A 20,485-nucleotide genomic window follows, 5' to 3' on the forward strand; every position below is an offset into this window, starting at 1 on the left:
CCTTTCTACCTTCATCAGGTAAGCTTCTGATGGGCACAGTCCATTAAATTTAACTAAATGACTGGATGTTTAATTTGAAAGTGGGCTTCGTTTACAAGTGTCTGTGCTGCACATAACAACCAAACAACTTTGTCTGTAAGGGCCCATTCACACTAGGCTGGTTGCGGTAAATGCACATGTGTTAATTGGTTTGCACATTAATGTGCATTGTTTTACGGCAGCCTATTCATTTGCATCCGCAGCACGATAGCGGAAATGGGCCCTTCATATCACATTTTGTAATAAAATGTACACTCTCATTATAGCCAAACTTTAGGAAAAAAATAATTTACATGCCGCATTGGGTGTGTAAATTATGATTTAAAAAGCTGCGTGTTATGTGCAGAGGGATAGTGCAAAGTATAAAAATTAGGGAATGCACCGAAATTTTGACCACCGAAACATATCGGCTGAAAATGGTACTTTGGGCAAAATGCCAAAAGTGCCATCTTTCGGCCGAAATTGCTGTGCATCTCTAGTTTCTATCCCCCCTGCTGTGTGCTGCTCTGTGTCCCCTCTGACACACACAGCGCAGCGCCTAGCAGGGAGGAGAGAAACTGTCAGAGGAGGCCAAGCGGGGGGGGGGGGGGGACCCGCTGAGCCTCCTGTGAAAAATCAGGATGGAGAGCGGTGTGGGGGCTGTCAACGGAGCCCGAGGTAGCGGTGAAGGGGAGGAGTCAGCTGTCAAAATAGACCGAGATGACCTCCCTGCCCTGCCGGCTCAGTCTCCTGTGAGAGCCGATCCAGGATGGAGAGCGGGTACAAACATTCAGCGATCAGTGATTGCTGAATGTTGGTAATTAACTGGACATAGTATAAGCTACTCTGTAGCAGTTAAGAATGAATAGGAAGTGATCTACATCACTTCCTATTCATTCATGATTGTGTGCATAGTAACTTACTATATCCACAATTTATGAATGAACAGGGGCACTTAGTATAGAGGATTCCTGTTCACTTATAACAGGGGCTGCAGAAAAAGAGATCGAGGACTCTGTTTTCTCAATCTCTTTTTCTATTTTAAAAGGGAAATATCAGGGATCTGTTTGGATGATGTGACATCATCTCTCCTCTTCCAATCACAGAATACCTTAAATTCTTTAAAAATAATACAAGTCATTTAGTGAATGGGCAAGTATCGAGGAGGGGCAGGTTATGCAACCGGAGCACTTCACCGCTCAAGTGGCATCCCTCACTACCTACACTGCCCAAAAGCTCAGCATTACGTGTAGCAGGCGGCATGTTGCAAGGTAAAGCTGGCCATACACTGTTCTATTTTTTTTTTTGTTCAACCTGCAGACTGAATTAACTAAATAGAACAGATTCCTTCATCTGCGCTTATGAGCATTGATCAAGGAATCTGCTGTTGTCTTTATTGTATTTTGACAGCAGCTGCCGGCCACCATCAGAATAGCTGAACAGAGCCATTCAGTTCATTGGCTGCTGACTCTGTTCGCACAAAGATTTTCCAACCGGGTTTTATGATCATCTGATCAAGGGATGCCAGCCGAAAGGGTCCCGACAGCAGCACACACTGTGCTAATGTCATCAAGAACCGGTGTTTTGATAGAATCCTGGGCCAGTTAGAAATCTGGACCTGCAGGTCACTTCCAGGGGCGTCGGCTGTAGGCGCAAGCTCTGAGTCGCTGATCAGGTAGGGCTTCAGCTTAACACGCAAGCTCACACCCGCCGAGCGGGTCCACAACTTTCATTGCCAATTACGCATGTGCAGGGAAGCGGCGCCATTAAATAAGGTAAGTTCTTAAGGCCCATTCTCACCAGGGCGGATGCGGTTCAGGGCGGTTTCCGCACGAATTTTAAAAGGGCATTTTTAATTGCGCTGACACACAATAAAAAACACCCAAAAAGGCAATGATCAGTGCGTTTCTATTCAAATCTGTATGGAATCAGGGAGCATTTCGGGCGGCAGGCGGTTTATACGGTGCCGCATGAACGGTCCCCATAGGAATGTATGGGATTGTTCATGCCGGCAATGCGGACAAATTGTGCGACCGCGAACGGGCCTAAAGCAGTATGGGGGGGGGGGGAAGAGATTTAGTTTTAATTTTATACAGCACTGAAATAGAACATCACACCACCCCCTGCTGGACCTCACTCAGCACACTAGCCTACACAATAAAATTCAGCGTTTTATGTGGGCTAGTGTGAACAAGCATGAGACAGCCAGACTACTATTTCTAAGTCAGCAATCTGCAATTTCATTTGTATCTCAATATAAAAAGCATTAACAATGGAAAATAAATTGAGCATAGCGCCGTCCATGTGACAGTAACCGTTTTAGGCATGCATGCTATGTGACATCTGTTATGTTTCTGCAAGGAATATTTACTTCCAAAATAACGATGTAATGGGAACACAATCCATAAACAATTCTTCCAGGAACAAACATGGCTACGAGTGACAGCTCACGTGACTTTACTCCTGTTTCCGGTGTATGTTTGACAGCTTCCGCTCGTTGCATAGAGACGGTGGAACGCAGCGGCCTTTCAAACAGCCAAAGTGAGGGAAATGAAGAGGGGCAGTGACATCAAACCGGCTTTATGCGCCTTATGTCGGGTTTTGTCGTTTTGCGGTTCTGAGTTCGATGCCGAGACTTTACGAAAAGCAAAATTTAACCGTCCAGAAGCAGTAAGTGTTCGTTCTTGTCATATACGTTCTGTATCTGTTGCTTCATGGTTTGCAGATAGTGGGTTCTGCTGTCACTGCTGGAAATAGTTTTTTCTTCACTTGATGCTCTGTATGTCCAAAGTTTACTGTCATGCAAATTAGTCATTAAACTATTTGAACTTATTTTATTGCATTGTGTTTTTTTTAACCTGTTTTTCTCCTTAAAGTATAACTAAAGCCATTTTCATTACGGATAGAGCAGGTGGTGGTTAAGGCAGAACTCTGGGCAGTGGGCATACATTGTATTAACCCTTATGGGGGGCTGCCCCTGCACAGCAAGTGTTAACTGCACATTTTTCCTAGGTAAAAAAATATTAGGTTAAACTTACCTGATCCATGGAGCCGGCTTCCTCTTAGACCAGTCAGTGAAGCCTCTCTCCCCCTCCGATGCAGTGGTCTAGGAATCCTCAAGTCATCACAATCTATACGCTGGGGGGAATTCATTGAAACTGAAGCAAACAGAATCTGGAGCAGTTGTCAATGGCAACCAATCAGCATCTCTCCACAGTTTGCTCAGGTAAGATATGTAAATGAGAGATGCTGATTGGCTGCAGTGCAAATCTGCTCCAGTTTTGATAAATCCCCCTCACTATGTATAGGACATGGACGCTGAGGACATGCCATCACTGCAGTGGAGGAGGAGAGCGGCTGGCACATGAATAGCTTCAACCAGGGAATGACAGCTGCCATTGGCAAGATTCTGCAGATGGCAGCTGATTGTAAATACAGCAGGTAGTGGGCTGGTGCAATAGTAGGCTGGCTATTGCACCCAACCACTGCTTGCTGTGCCCTCCTCCCAGCGTGGAGTAGAGAGCTAGGGGATCCAATCGATAATTGACAACTATTCTCATTATGGATTCGTTTTTTGGTGTCCGTGAAAGATATTACCATTGGAAGGCACAAAGTTACAAATGTATGCAGTCCTATGTTTTGGGATGATTTTTAATTCATCCGCCTATGTGTATGCTGGGGGAATAACCTTCACATGGCAGTCTTGTCACTAGATTTATTAATCTTCCCCTTTGTGTCAGCTTTCGGAGTACAATAAATTTGTTATAAATAGGGATGGGCCGATACCATTTTTTCAAGTCCGAGTACCTATAATTTTCCTCAAGTACGACAATACAAACGTATAATTTTTAGGACAGTGGTGGAGCGCCAGGGCTCGGACGCAGCTGCAACCCTGGTAGTTCTGCCACTGACTCCAAGCTGTAGTGGGGCTACAAATCCCAGCAATACATTATACAGCAAAGCCACACAGCCTTGTTTTGCTCACCAGGGCTGTGTGGTGTGCGGGCGGGTCTCACCAGGGCTTAGCGGGTGGGTACAGGTCTCACCAGGGATGTGCAGACGGGTGCGAGATTCCCCAGTGCTGTGCCGGGTCTCACCATGGCTGTGCGGGCGGCTGAAAGGAGGAGATGTTTGGCCAGCGCTGTAAACAGGTGCCTCAAGGTTGCCCTGAGGTCCCCAGCAAGCGTGAGACCTTACCGCAGTCGCTTGTGTTTAAAAATGTCAAGCGTCGGTATGGACGCATTTTCATGAGTACTTGTGAAAATGCCCAGTATCGGCACCAATACTGGTATCGGTGCATCCCTAGTTATAAGCCTTGCTGGAGCTGCTCGTTTTTGTAGTCCACAAACCCATATACCAGTAGGTACCGTGTTTCCCCGAAAATAAGACAGTGTCTTATTTTTTTTTTTTGCACGAAAAAAGACTCTGGGTCTTATTTTCGGGGTAGGTCTTATATTACAGACATCCCCGAAGATAGCGCTAGGTCTTATTTTCGGGGTAGGTCTTATATTACAGACATCCCCGAAGATAGCGCTAGGTCTTATTTTCGGGGTAGGTCTTATATTACAGACATCCCCGAAGATAGCGCTAGGTCTTATTTTCGGGGTAGGTCTTATATTACAGACATCCCCGAAGATAGCGCTAGGTCTTATTTTCGGGGGATGTCTTACTTTCGGGGAAACACGGTAGGTTATATGTACGGATATGAATGGGCTTGGCAAAAGTGAGTTCACCTGAGCCCATGGAAATCTGTCGGTGACACATCCCCCTCCTGGTCCAGATAGGTGCAGCCGGGGCATTCCCTGCATCCTCGCTACGTGTAGCTGTGGGGTTGGACATGCCCAGGTCGCAGCTGAGGGCCACTGCAAAGTATAAAAATCTTGCCTTGCAGCATGCCGTCGTATCAGCTGCCCCTCCTAGCTAATTTCACAAAATGCATGTTATTTTTTCAAAGAATACAAAGCACTTAGTGAATGGGCAGGTGATGAGTAAGGTTGGGCTCGGGCGTGTTCGCAGCTCCAGGTGCCGAGCCCGCCAGGAAGCTGACAGCGCCAATCACAGGCACTGAGACATTTCCCGATCTCTGCATCTGCGGACCGGGAACATGTCTCAGTACCTGTGATTGGCGCTGTCAGCTTCTTGGCGGGCTCGGCACGTGGAGCTGCGTACGCGCCCGAGCCCATCCTTAGTGATGAGGAGGGACAGCTGACTCAACCAGAGCACTTCACTTCTCAAGTCATATCTTTCACTGCCCTGAAGCTCAGGATTATGAGTAGGAGACTGCATGCTGCAAGGTAAAGGTGCCCATGCACTGTACGATTCTCGTACGAGAATCGCGGGAAATCCCGCGATCGTACGAGAATCGTACAGTGTATGGAAGGCGTGCGACCGCTTCTACTGTAAGGTCGCACGTCTTCCATCGAACAAGCAGGCTTGAAAACCCGCCGGATATATACATTGCAGCATCCCTCTACTCCTAACACACAGGTTTTTAATGATTTATGCACCCAGTGTGGTGTATAAATTATAATTTTTTTCCTGGAGTTTGGTTTTAAGTCAATGATCAATTAGAACACCCACTGACTCCCCCACTTGTATTTCCACCTATAGTGTATGATGCATGCATGCTTTACATTGATCAACATTAAAGCTGAACTCCAGGGATAAAACAGATGTGCATAATGTAATCGCAATTAGCCGTAATATTATGTGTACTGTGTGTGGAAGGCTGATTCATAATATAAAATCATACTTTTTGCGAATGTAGGAGGAGAGAGGACAGGGCAGAGATGTGACTGGAGATGTGACCGTTTCGACTGTACGGTCGCACGTCTTCCATCGAACAAGCAGGCTGGAAAACCCGCCGGGAATCGTGAATGGAGGAGGAGAGAGGACAGGGCAGAGATGTGACTGGAGCCCTTCACTGCCAGAGCTGCTGCTGTGTTCCCCGCAGCAACTGGAAATCCAGCACTGTATGTAGCAGAGGGCTTGCAGCAAGGAATGATCTTTATACTGTGCAGCGCCTTCCTCACACTGTATACATGTTTTTAGGGATAACGTATCTATTACAATCATTTTTTTTTTCCGGGAGTTCAGTTTTAAACTTATTTGCCACATAGTTGGCCAATCAAACAGTGCAGTTAGGCCTGTTTATAAGTCAGAGGTATTTTGTAGGGACTTTCCGCTACATAGTTTGGTGTCATTTGCAAACACAAATAATACTTTTTTTTTAAATACAGTATATAACTTTCTTTTTATTAAACACAAAACAAAGTTTAACAAGCATGATGTCACACACAAGGAAGTAGTAAGTGAGTAAAGCAACATTTGTCAGCAAAAGCATAATCAGAAGATGTACCAAACAACTATAATCAAGTCAACATACATGGACATAGTAGATGCAATAAGAATGAAACAAGAACAAATGGGAGATAAGAAAAAAAAAAAGAGAGCGAAAGTGAAAAAGGAGAAATAAAAAATTACGCGCTCTTCAACCACAGGACAAGGGGGATGATTGCCCATCCATAAATAATACTTTTAATCCTAAACACTGAACCTCGGGGTAAACAACCAATAACCTTAAACCATTCAGAATATGAATCTTTAAACACAACTCTCTGAATACGGTCTTTAACCACTTCCCATCCAGAGCAGATAAAAATCTGAATGTTTGCCTAGAAAATGGCTTAAAACACTCAAAAAATTATATATTTTCTGAGAGCAGAGACCCTGCTGAATAAAAAAAAAAAATGTGAGTTGCAATTTTTTAATGTGAAAATAGCATGTCACCAACTCACCAAGGTCTAAGGTCCAAATGTGTCTTTATTGACGTGTGTACATCTTGTCACAAACAGCCTGTTTGTGACAAGATATACACACGGCAATAAAGATGCATTTATTGCAAAACCGAGCATTGAAAAAAGTAGTGCGTGCATTCGTTTTTTTTTTCAATTGCAATGCAAGGTATAGCGGTACCATGTGTTGCGGCACAGTCAATCGCTTTGCAGGTGGGAGGTGTGTTTGCAGAACCATTCAAATGAAAGGCAATGCGACAGACCTCCTACACTGTTAACGCATGGGAAGTGCGTACTGCGTTATCGCAGAGAGTGAGTGACTCTGTTTTAACAGCACAGGGAAACCGCTCAGCATAGCGGCTATAGCAGGGACCCAGAAGGGGCTGTAATATACTGTAGTAGCTGCAGCTACTGGAGTATATGACAGGAGGATACCCATAATATAGCATTATTATTATTTTTTTTGGGCCCCCGCCCTCCAAAGTATATTCTTCCCCACCCAAAGCCACCATTGTACCTTTTTGTCCGCAGCTCACTTCTGCCCCTCGTCTATCGTTTAGCTCTGTACTCCTCATCCACCTCTTATGACTATTTCCAAGGGTCCAGGTTGGCAGGAGGCACAGACTTTACTGCTCTGGCTGCCCCTGCATTCTGCCAAAACAAACTGAACATTTTGTGTTAATGCAGCAAAAAATGTATTTCAGCCTTTGTAAACTGAAAGTTTAATTGGGCTTGAGTCATTTGATCAGCAGGTTTGATTAATGTAAAATACAGTATTACTTTGAGCTAAATATTTTTCCATGTCTTAACATTTCATGTTTGTCTTAATCGACAGGCTTCTGGGGTCTGGAAACTATTGTACTGCTTATTAAAACAAATCTACTCAGGAAATGACCTTTCATCAATTTCAAGGGATGAAAAAGGGATAAAAGGTGTGTGTATTTTCCGTATCCAACATTATACAAGCGTTTTTATGTTGTGTTATTGTGAAAATATACTACTGCAAAGTTTTTGCTTTTCTGTATGTTTTGCATGTTGTACTACAATAAGCACTGTCTGCATCTGAGCTTTCCACATAACCCCAGCACAAATTCAATAGAACATCTTTCATAATACGAGGGATACACCAATACCGGCTTTTTCGGTATTGAGTACGAGTACCGATATTAATACTTCGGTACTCGCCTATACCGAGTACTGTTACTTCCCGGTAGCATGGAGCCAGCTTGCCAGGCAGCGAATCGTTAATTGGTCTTGAGTGCCCGGGAAGCCGGCTCCATGCTTATTGACTGGTATGCCGGCTTCTCAGACCAATTAGCATCGAGCCTGCTGTTTGGCCTGCTCGATGCTGATTGGCCAGGAAGCCGGCTTCCCAGCCAATCAGCATCGAGCCAGCTGTTTGGCACTTCCAGGTTTTGCAGTCCATGGGCAGAGAGCTCTGGCCGCCTGCGCAGTCTGCTGGCCCTGCGATCTAGCTGGCGACGTCACAGTCGACCAGAATCCGGAGATGCACGGGGAGAGCTGTCAGTGTGCAATGTCCCTGCATTGCTGTGCTTTCTTAATGGCCAAATAGTATGGAGCCGGCTTCCCGGCCAATCCTGATTGGCCGGGAAGCCAGCTCCATGTTACCACGCATCACTGCCGGTCAGAGGAAATCTCCCTCTGACCGGAAGTTCCAGTATTGGGATAAGTATTGGTGCATCCCTACACGTTGCCAGACACACACAACACCCTTATGTAGAAAATCCAGCTCCCATTCCTCGTCATGCATTAGCCATGGCTAAAATCTCACATAAGTTTTGAAATGTTAATATAATTTAAAAAGTCATTTTGATCTTTTCTAATATATAGCTTTCATTACATTTACACTTGGTGCTTCTGCCATGACGATTCTTGTTTGGGGCCTTCCACTTCTGTACCAGTTTCCATGCCAACACGCATTGTGCAAGCATAGTACACAATTATCACCACCAGGGAACCAGTTCAGAACAATGATGTAAAGCCAATGCTGGAATGAGTACTTGTAGACAGGAAGTTGCCTGAAAGAAGCTGGATATCAGCAGTACTGAAGAAAGGCCAAAAAACGTATTTCTTTATTTTCCATTGAGGGACCCAGGATTGTAAAAAAAATTGTGAGAAGTGGGTTATGCTGCTGCCTTCAGGGTATTTGGATTTGAAAAAAAAAAACCTGTTAGACCAGTCCATGCATAACTCTGCCTTTTAACCATCATGCCTTAGTTTTAGCTTTTAGCTAGTTGTTTTAGGAAGCTGGATGCCTTTTCCTCTGCTCTGCTGTGGAAAACCCTAAATATTTTTTTTTCTACAGTATTTTCTTCAATCGAGACATTTATTACGCCACAGAGATTTTTTTTCTTCAGTTGACATCTTAAAGCGTATCTAAACTCAAAAATATAAATATAATATATTGCAGCCTACCAATCCTTTAAATATGGTGGCTGCTCTAGTATCCTTTTCTTCCTTTTTTTTTTTTTTTTTAGGATTTTTCACTTTGTTTTTACCTGGTTATCCGGCCAGTAACACACTTCCTGTCTTAGGGTGTCTCCACTCTGTGGAGGAGTAAGGGAGCCACCATTGGACAGTAGCATTGCCAACTTGTATAGAGGGTACTGTTGGATGCAGTAGCAGATTTAAATGGACTTGACTAACAAACTAAAGTAGAGCTCCAGCTAACACTTGTTTAATAGCTAAAGCAAAAGTTTTTTTACATTCCTTTTTGGGATAAAGATATTACATACATTGATAAAAAGTAGCCATTGTAAGCTCCCCTGCCAGTGTTAAAAGTGCCACTTTTGCTGAATAGCTTGGTCTGTAAAAGTGACACTAAACTCCGAAGTTGCATCTTAAAAATGTATTCAAATTTCTATGAACCTGTCTATCCCCCCCCCCCCTCCATCCTCATACTCCTTCACCCTTTTTTTTTTCTCTTTTCTTCCAATCCGATCACGATGTTTACTTGTTGCATTATTTGAGACTATATTTTGACTATCTGCTCTATGCAAGATGCTTAGATCGCCAATATAAATTAATATATTCCCTATCTTAGATATGATCTTTAGTTTATTCTTGCTGTCTATATCATCTACTGGGATACTTATACACTGTACACTTACATCTATATAACTGTGACCTGTACTAGGCTTTAGTAATGTATTATTCGGATGTTGTATTCTGAAAAACTTTCAATAAAAATCTATGATTAAAGAAAACTGTATTCAATTACCTGAACTAATAACATAACTGTACCTTCTTTGTGTATCACTTAGCTGTAGATCCTCCAAATCATCTCTGAATTGGTGCTCACACTGTCCTTCCTTCTGGAGGGTGGCTACTTTTGTTCTCCATGGTCCCTGTGTGTGTTGTAAAGTAGTACAGTCCAGCCAGAGATTCTCATTATGTTAAAGACTGGCCATCATGACAGTCCTGGGTGCCAGGAAAGAGAAATGTTAAAAATCCAGCTCTTGTTGACTCTCAGAAAATGTTGTTACCACTATTGCATATAAAGCTGGGGCTGATAACCTTTTGTAAAGGCTACGAACAAAACCAGGTTTTCCAATATCTCTATGAAAAGTTTCCAAGACTTAGTGAAGCCAAAATCAATGAAGGCATCTTTGTCGGTCCACAGATTCGAGAACTTCTCTGAGATGAGAAGTTTGATAGTCTTGCGTGGCAAGGAAAAGAAGGCATGGGAAGCCTTCAAGTCCGTGGCAACAGAGTTTCTCGGGAACAGCAAGGCAGATGACTATGAAAAACACCTGGAAAATTTGCTTAGGTCCTATAAAGCACGTGGTGCAAACATGTCACTGAAAATTCACTTCTTACACTCGCATTTAGACTATTTCCCTTTGAACTGTGGAGCAGTGAGTGATGAGCATGAGGAGAGATTCCACCAGGATATCGCAGACATGGAGAAAAGATACCAAGGGAAATGAAGTCCGTCCATGCTTGCTGATTATTCCTGGAATCTCTCCAGGGATGATCCTACTGCAGTTCACAAGAGAAAAGCCAAAAAGCGCAGTTTAGATACAGAATAAAGATGGAACCTTGTCTTTTAATCTGATGTTAAAGCTTGTCAGTTTTTCATGCAAAAAGCATGAAAATGTTACATGAAAAACCAATAAATGAATGGAAAATTATGTTATTGGTATCAATAAAAAGATACATTTATAATGATTGGTAGGGCACCATTCTCATTGCTACATCACATTTTGCAGAAAAGTTATGGAGCATAATCACACACCGCCCTCGTAATTTTGAATTATTTTTATGCAATTTTGACCTGAAGCTGTATCTTGGAAACTGGAGCCAATTAATACTCAGGACTTAATTTTCCTTCATTAGTAACCCAATTCTGGTAAAATTTAGCTACTTTCATTTCTAAGGCTTTCTCCTAATAGACGGCAAAAGAGACACCTGTGCATGCGTCCTCCCAGCTAGGACCTGAGCTAAACTCTGTACAGCCATTGAAACATACAGCAACCAAGTCATGCCCCTACTCCCTCCTCCACTCTTCTCACAGCAACTTGACAGCAGCCTGTCTTTCCCTTACCCTCCTATTCAACTCAGAAGTTAGGAAAGCGGCACAAATAGTCCTGGGGCAGCGATAATCACAGAAGTGTACTGGAGTTCAACTTTAAATGTTTGAAACACACGGAGCTTTTATATGTCAACAACAATTTGTTTTACAGGGCATGAAATTAGATACGTTAAAAGTATACTACAGATCCAAGGCTATGGCAGACCTGCTTTTTATGAACTCCCTGATGATGGCTCAGAGGGCAGCAGGGAAACTTTACTAGCCTTCTCATGGCTTTTATACACAGGAAGGATACTTGAAAGAATTTTAGAGAAGAAAAGAGTTCAACTTGGAGATTATCTAACATTTAGTATGGTATGTATTTAAACTTCAAAACATGTAAGTAAAATGATTACATAACTTTCTGATGTAAGAATAAAAATTACATTTATTTGATGTAGTCTGGCACTAGCATTACCTGTTACTGCCACTAGATGAGATTATTGTCCCCCTTTATTTGGGTTCCATTCACACATGGGCGGTGTTTTGCGCATGTTCGCACAAACGAATACGCGTGGGAATGTGCTAAACACACTTAAAAAACAATGCATTGCAATCTGTATTGTTCAGACTATTGTGGCAGCCTGCAAATAGTCCAAGCGTGATTTTATTGGTGGATTCCACGCGTTCCAACTATAGTAATAACCGCAAATGAGCGGAATCCGTGCGTATGTTACTGCTTCTGCTATTATTGAATGGAGCCTTAAGGGGCAACATTCTTTCTTCTAAAGCAAAATCACACTGCAGTGTTTTGACCCGGTCATCCTTATCTTAGACATGTTTTAAATGGACTTTAAACTATGTACATTCTAAGTACGGCTAACACTTTTTAGGTAGAGCAGCTTTTAATTATTTAATTATTTCCTCCTCCTCCTCCTCCCCCCTCACCCCTTGCCCCTCCTCCCTCCCTCCTCCTCCCTCCCTTTTTTTTTTTTGGCTTAAGCCTTAAAATTTGGTTAATTGCAGTTTTTTTTATTACAGTTTTGAAACTCTTGTTGGTTTAAAGTTGGCGGTTTCCGTCCTCGATACTTTCTAAATTACATACACAGAACAATCGTGTAGTTTCTGAAAGTCTGGGTAATATCCAAATTCAAAAGCCACATATTTGTTCTGGGTCAGTGACTAAGTAGGTTTTAAAATTGAGATGGTCAGCATGACAGAAAGGGAAATAACACTTTATGAAAGAGATCTGCAATTGCAGTCCTCAAATTTGTCATAGGCCGTGTGCCACTGTAAAGGGACTCCCCGCTGAATGGAGCTGGAAGCGAAGCTGGTTGCCTCACTTCTGGCCAGGGAAGAAGGTATTCAAGCCCGATCTAGAAGTAAGTTAAAAAAAATTAACCAAATAAATTTTAAAATACCAAAACTGGAACGTGCACATACTAACGTAAACACGCGTTGGGTACGCCTGCATACAAAAACATTCCTCTGCATACAAAAACATACCTAGACATTTTAGGTATTGCTGAATGCGCCAGAGCGAGAGCAATAATCCTAGGGCCAATATTGACTGTAAACTTCAAACTGATGACATATACAGGCTTTTAAAGCACCTACGGACAATCTGAGATACCGTATTTGCTTGCCGCATTTTTTAAACTTGGCATGTTGGGTATCTATTTACTTGGCACAACCTCATCTTTTATATTTTACAAAACAAATCGTTATTATATTCTGGTTTTATGCACTATAATGACTGCAATGTTGGGTTTGATAATGAGTTGCGTTGGGATGCACCGATATATCGGCCGCCGAAACATATCGGCCGAAAATGGCACTGGTTTCTTTTCTCCTCGCTGGGCGCTGCTCTATGTCCCAGCGGGGAGAAAAGAAAGTGACAGCCGGCCGAGCGCTGTGAGCAGCCGGCGTCTCTCCTCCCACACCGCTCGGACACCTATCACAGTCCGGCAGAGCGGTGTGGGGGCGGAGACAGCGCTGTCACAGGAGGCTGGGCTCTCCTCTCTAAGTTGTGGTAATATCATGCGGCATAAAAATGTTCAACTTCCACCATTTTAATCTACAGGGTCTGTTCTTTCAGGAAATATTTTTTTAGGCCTAAAGTGTGGATTATAACTTGTGTGCAAAAAACGCAAACACTCCTGTACCAACAACTGATATTTATTTCTATTTTTTTCCCCAGTGTGTCAGGTTAGAGAGGGAAAGATTGAAAATGTGAGTAATGCTGGGCACACACCTTAGAACCATCGCAAGACGTTTGTCTTGCGATGGTTGTAAGGTAATTTAAAAACGTACAATCTGCCTATCTTGGACAGGCAGATCGTACTTGCGATGATCGCAAGCCACGCCCCCCTGAGGGGCGGGCTTCCGATGACCGCAATGCCGAACGGGCAGTGTGCGCTTGCGCACAACGGCCCGTCCGGCTTTTATCTTCAGAACATGCTACACACCCGCCGAACATCGTACGATGCTAGGCGGGCTTTCGAACATGTTCCTAAGATAAAAGTCGTGCGACCTTACAGTAGTAGAGGTCGCACGGCTTCCACACACCTTACGATTATCGTACGATTATCGCAAGGTGTGTGGGCACCTTAAGAGTGTAGGATAGAGCAAGGTCCAGGGGGCAGATGGAGGACCAGAAAGTAGAAAAACTGTAATTGTAAGTAAAAGAGAAATATGTTTAATGGATGTACAATGATTTCATATTAGCATGCTGATGTGATTTTTTTTTTTCTGATGGTCCTATGTGACCCAGTAACTCTTTGTATAGATAAGACAGTGGTTTGGTTACGGTAAAGTCTCTCAAAGTGATTTCAGTTGGCAAAGATTCAACTTCAACTAGGCGGCCTCAAGGATTTCAATTAGATCGCATCAAGGATTACTGCTACATTGTATTTATTAAGTGTGTTAATTATGAGCATGCACCAGTTGACCTGCAAGCAAGGTAAGTCTCGTAGCACGCCGCTGAAAAGCCATTTGGCCCCCGGTGATTTCTTATTTGGGAAAGATCCGAATGCATTCTCTACCTTCACCAAAGTGATCTCTGAATCTGTTAATCCCTGTTAGATAGGGTGGGCAGGGGCATCTCAGCTAGAAATTGTAATGTTAAAATTCATAAGAAGGAATAGAGGGATACAGATTGCGATAACATTGAGCAGATGTCTGCATTATCTATGTTGGTGATTGGTAAGAATACCATTTTATGTTGTAACACAGGGACTATAGTTTCTGGGGTTCACATATTCTGTTAAAACAGCAGGTAGCTTTATATTTTGTATGCATTTCCAAAAAGGAAGGCTGTCTGCTAGCGGTGTGCAGCGTGTACTTAATCTGTCATGTATAGTAAGATCTCTGCATACCTTTTGAGAGATTGTGAAAGTGATTTCACTAGGCCAAACATTGTATTATTGTGCCTTAAAGTGACATTAAAAATCCTTTGTGACTGACGACATACAGTGTACGTCGCCAGCATCGGGGCTGTTTAAACAGACTCCCGGCGGCTTTTGCCACCGGGACTTAGTTTAAATTTGTAAAGCCGGCTGTCGGCCTTACAATAGAAGCGATTCTGCCGACTCAGCTGTCGCTAGATCGCTTCTAGAGTCCCGTGAAGGGGCCGACACCCCTTCCCCCGCCCAAAACCCCCGCCTTGCTTCCTCGGCTCCGTTGCCCCTTCTACGGGCCCGGGACCGGCTTCTGTGGTCTCCGCGGGGACTCCGTTCGTTGATCCCCTCCCCGTTCTATGGGACCGGGAGCAATGCAGATTGCATCACTTCCGGTCCCATAGCTGTCAGTGCTGGGCTCCGGAAGCCCAGCTATAAGCTATTGAAGTGCGATCTGCACTTCAATAGCTTATTTCTAGTGTTAAGGTGACACTTGGGGTCTTTTGGACCCCCAGCATCACCTTAAAGAGTACCTGTCACCACCATCTGCTATCACATCGGGGGGCTTGTAAGCCCCCCCCCCCTATGTGATAGCAATCAAAGTAAAGTTTTAAAAAAAAAACAGTTTTTAAAATGAAATAAAATAAATCTAAAAATAATGTAAATTTTTTTTAAAGTCCCCTGAGCGTCGCCACTCGTCGGGTGCACCTACGTATGAAAACGACGAACGCGCTACACATGTTGGGTATCGCCACGCACGCCGGAGTGAGAGCAATAATTGTAGGGCCAGTATTTTTGGGTGTCTCTAAATTGATGACCTATGGGGGCTTTTAAAGCATCGTCTATGGACTTTTTGGGGTACTGAAGTTTGTCGCCATTTTACGAACGCACACAATTTTTAACCTGGGCATGTTGGGTATCTATTTACTCGGTGTAACCTCATCTTTTATATGTTATTTTAAAAATGGGTATTTTATTGTGTTTTCGGGCATTTAAGTACATTTTACACTACGTTTTGGGGTTTGATAAGGAGTTGCGCTAATAAAATTTGCAACTGCCAACATTTTATTCTATAGGGTCTTGGCTTTCAGAAAATATATAATGTTTGGGTGTTTTAACTAACTTTCAGGCCTAAAATGTGGACTATAACACGGGTGCAAAAAATGAAAAAAAAGGCCTCAGTCATGAAGGGGTTAAGGGCTTACCTTTAAATTATGCCTCTTGATTCAATCACCTTCTTCTTTCTAGTAGTTTTCAAGAGTCCCTCCAGCACTGGTGCCTGTCTCTTATCCAGCACTGACACCTGTCTCATCCTGTAATAAAGGATTTTAGGATTAAACAGATAACCTATATACACAGAAACCTGTCGGATCTCTTTGATTAGGATGTTCATGGAGCATCTACTTTCTACCCCTTTTTTTCCCCATCCCATGTCTAAAAATGTAAAATATATTTTTCCCACTTAATCATTCATTATAAATTAAGCCTAAATAATCTCTTAGAAATTGGGTTTGCATGAAGATTTTATGAACAGTGTGTTCCCAGAAAGGTATAAAAAACATATATTTTTGACAATTCCAAATGTTCCCAAATCCCACCAATAAAAGTAAGAGTTAGCTGGATAATTCGGATTGCTGTATTTTAAGCTTTATCCCCTCGGTCATCTCTATAGAAACCAATAGGTTAAAGCATGTTCATGGTGAGTAAAGAGAGTGGGTGCTAAAAGGTTATTTTCTCAAGATTTTCATTTGTATGTGAACAGGATTACAAATTGTGCAGTCTCTACATAAATGATTTGACATAATTATACAGCTAAATTCTGTTTTTAGAACTACTGGTTTTTCTCTTTTGGCTTACATTATTCTACAGCTCACTCTTCTTCAAATAAATTATTACCTTCAGATTTGACTGTGCATTCAGACTTGAAAGCTGATGATAAAAGAAAAAAACTGTCTTAAAGTAAAATTACAATGTGGCATGCAGATGCAAGGTCTGCTTATCTGCTAGTGCCCCATCCCTGATTTAAAAAAATGCGCATTGAAACCTAAAAAGGGCAAAAACATTTGGAGAAAAAATAAAAAATACTTACCTTATCTTGTGGTTACCAGCGACTCCTAGATGAGCGCACTGGAAGTTTGGTAGTAGTATGTCTAGCAAATTTCTCTCTATGCAAGCGGAGATGGCATTTTTTCATACAAGGTTTGCTTTAAGGTGTTCTTAAAGCGAACTTGTGGTCCGACAATGGACATTCATGTTTGTACATATTCTTACCAAGCATTCAATACATTTTATAATACGTCCTCACTGATCTCTATAGATGCAGGCACAGTGGAGCACAATAACTAATGTAGTGGATGTCACAACATTTCTTAAAACTCAACCTTTCAAAAACTGAGCTCATGATATTTCCTCCACCCCGTGCACCTTCCCCCAACATTTCAGTTGTGATTGATAACACAACTATCCAACCCTCCCCTCATGCCAAGGTCCTAGGTGTCATCCTTGACTCGGACCTCACCTTTCTTCCCCACATCCAATCGCTATCCAAATCCTGCCGCCTTCACCTTCGTAACATCTCAAAAATACGCCCCTTCCTCACCAATGACACCGCAAAACTACTCATACACTCCCTTGTTATCTCTCGTCTTGACTATTGTAACTCCCTCCTCATTGGCCTTCCACTACACAGGATACCCCCCTTCAGTCTATCATGAATGCAGCTGCTAGACTCATTCACTTGACCAACCGCTCAGTGTCTGCAACCCCCCTCTGTCAATCCCTCCACTGGCTTCCACTCGCCCAAAGGATAAAATTCAAAATATTAACAGTCCCTTTATGAAGCCATCCACAACTCTGCCCCCGGATATATCTCAGACCTTGTCTCAAAATATCACCCTAACCGTCCACTCCGCTCTGCCCTAGACCTCCTGCTTTCCAGCTCCCTAGTCAACTCCTCCCATGCTCGCCTCCAGGACTTCTCTAGAGTCTCTCCCATCCTCTGGAACTCTTTACCCCAACATGTCCATCTATCTCCCACCTTGACTGTCTTTAGGCATTCCCTAAAGACTCATCTCTTCAGGGAAGCTTATCCCACCTCAACCTAACCACTGAACCATCACATTCTCAAATAATTCATCCCCTCACAGCTATCTCCCTCATGTATCATTTTCCCCTCCTCTTTTAGATTGTAAGCCCTCAGGGGCAGGGCCCTCCTTACCATCTTGTCTTGAATTGTATTGTAATTGTAATGTCTTCCTTACATTGTAAAGCGCTGCGCAAACTGTTGGCGCTATATAAATACTATGTAATAATAATAATTGTGCATACTTTTGCAGCCGCTGCGCGGTACGAAACTACGTGGCCCGCAAAATAGTCCAAGCACGATTTTTGTGGGATGGATGCCGCATGTTCGTGGCTATAGTAAAAGCCGCAAATGAGCAGAATCCGTGCAGATGACAGACTTTAGCGTTTGCGTGTCATGTGGTCTTCCGCGCTCTGTATATGAATGGAGCTAAAATATGCCAGTGCTGGAAGCTTTGACACGTAATGCCATAGTCCATGTTGGGAGCAATCAGGGGAGGCTGGCTACCTTCCCGCATATATTGGTAATATGTAGATTTTTTTTTTACTTGGCCACAGGTAAATGTTAAATATTTGAAATAGTCTATAACGTCTCATTTGTTGATTATAATTTACACAAAATATAATGTCGGTCAGCCTGAATTCACCTTAGTTATGAATTGTTATTGCAGATTTTCCAAAATCTTTGTGACCAGCTAATTGTTTCCTCATAAAAAAGAAGGTGATCCTTTCAACGTGTCCTTATTTCAAACTTGAAACTCAACTAGATATAAAATACACAAATTACTGTAGCTCTATTATAATTGATGCATCATTATAGTAGAGCTATAAAAAGGAAAATAAAAGTGACTTTGAAGCCATGATTAAGACTGGAGTCCCCCAGGGTCCAAAAAACCCCCCTGCATCCTTCCTTAACTTTACATTACTTAAAAAAAAAAAATCTCATAGTCTACATTCAACTGTAGTAAATAACCAACAAAAATATAATAAAAACCCTCAAGGTATGGCTGTAAAAAAAAAAAAAGAAAATAAATCTTTGAGGCATGCTCCAATACCGTTCCTACAGTTTGTGAAAGCCAGTTATTCCCAGATTTAGCTGGATTCAAAGTGCTGCAGGTAATCCATATCGTTCAACTATTTAAATCTAGTAAACTGTTTGCGGTGGACCACTAAAATAGCCCAGGTTGTGTCATTTATACTAATGCGACGTGTGTCAGAAATGAGAAAGTCCCTATTTGTGACATGACACATGAACGTTGCAATTTGTGCACCATATAATTGAAAAGATTACATTTATTTTATGTGCATAGATTTAACACATTAGTTCACCAAGCAGTTGGTGGCACAGGATAACGTGAAGTATATGTATATTGTTGTGGAAAGTACCCTCCTTTTGGACTGACATTTTTCAATACTCATCTTTGACCACTCATAGAGTGACTACTCCAGATCCTTCATTAGCGCCTCTCGAAAACATGTGGAAAGGTAGTTAGGGAGTGTGAAATGTGTAAGAGACCTAGATACCACCAATATAAGAGTTGGCTTTCCATGCCTGACTCTTGATGCAGTGTAACGTACCTTAGGGGAGTCTGAAGTGATGAGGGCGGCCTCTCTCACAACTCTGGTCCCGGAGCACCTGGATTGAGTACAGGGGCACAGAAGGGCAAGGGTGCCAATGGATGATGAATACGCTGAGCAGTGGATGCTGCAATGTGCATAGATCCAGACAGGGAATGGGTGCAGAAGAACACATGACAGGGTGGATCATCAAAGGGCCCAGGTCAGATGAGCTGGAGAGACAACAAGACAGCAAGGCACCAGGACAAGAAGCAGGGGGAATTTTCTGAAACAGGCTGAGGTCATCAACATGTGGGCAACGCAGTACCAGGAATGAGGCAGAATCGATCATCAGGAGGAAGCCGAGGTTCAGGACAAAGGAGAAAAGCACAAAGTCAAGCCAAGCCAGTAACGGATAATCAGATCAGTATACAAGGAATGCAGGAATACAGGGAAGCTGACAAATCTGACAGCAAAGGAGGCTTGGAGGTCACAGCCCCGACAATGTGCACGCATATGCTCACGAACGCGCGCACTTCCACACAGAGATGCTGCACCTGGTCCAGCTCTACGAGCTACACCAGGCGCATGCGCAAACCGCTGAACATGAACTTTAGCTCTGGATTCCTGACATGCAGTTTGTTTAAAAGCAGAGAGTAAATGTATGAAATAATTTCCGGGCCCTCAGGGTTGATGAACCAAACTACGTTCAAAGTAAGTCAGGGAGCCCAGCTCCACTGTTGGAGGAACTTTGGACTGGAGAAAATGTTTTATCTGCAGGTATTGGAAAACATCCTTAGGCCTAAGATACATTTGTAGGGTCTTAAAAGGAATTATGACCACAGGACCTATCTCAGAGATGCAAGGGATGTTTAGTAACTGGGGGTAGGTGAAGGAAGCACAGTGTTTCTGAGAAATCCATAGAAGGTTATTAATAAGAATTGGGGAGCACATGTATGCCTCAATACAAACCCAAAGGGGTGGTTTCTGGACCTGCAAGCATAGTGAAATTTGGGTGAGCTGTGCAGCATGAAAATATTTCTGAAACAGTGGAAGGCCTAGGTAGAGAACTTGTTTAGGTTTCTACTAGCTTTACCCCCCCC

At 42.9% G+C, this 20,485-nt stretch overlaps 1 protein-coding gene across 1 annotated transcript in view; it reads left to right on the top strand.

Moving 5' to 3' along the window:
- The first annotated feature begins 2,568 nt into the window (after window positions 1-2,568).
- The window catches only part of CUNH14orf80 (chromosome unknown C14orf80 homolog), a 39,812-nt gene continuing 21,895 nt past the window's right edge, over window positions 2,569-20,485 (top strand). Inside the window, exons 1-4 of the mRNA XM_018565152.1 lie at window positions 2,569-2,688; window positions 7,648-7,744; window positions 8,225-8,335; window positions 11,519-11,721. Coding sequence (XP_018420654.1) covers window positions 2,569-2,688; window positions 7,648-7,744; window positions 8,225-8,335; window positions 11,519-11,721 — 531 coding nt within the window. The remainder of the gene's footprint in view (window positions 2,689-7,647; window positions 7,745-8,224; window positions 8,336-11,518; window positions 11,722-20,485) is intronic.

This window comes from Nanorana parkeri, unplaced genomic scaffold (genome assembly GCF_000935625.1).
Source record: "Nanorana parkeri isolate BGI_ZX_2015 unplaced genomic scaffold, ASM93562v1 scaffold819, whole genome shotgun sequence".
In the NCBI taxonomy this organism is placed as follows: Eukaryota; Metazoa; Chordata; class Amphibia; order Anura; family Dicroglossidae; genus Nanorana; species Nanorana parkeri.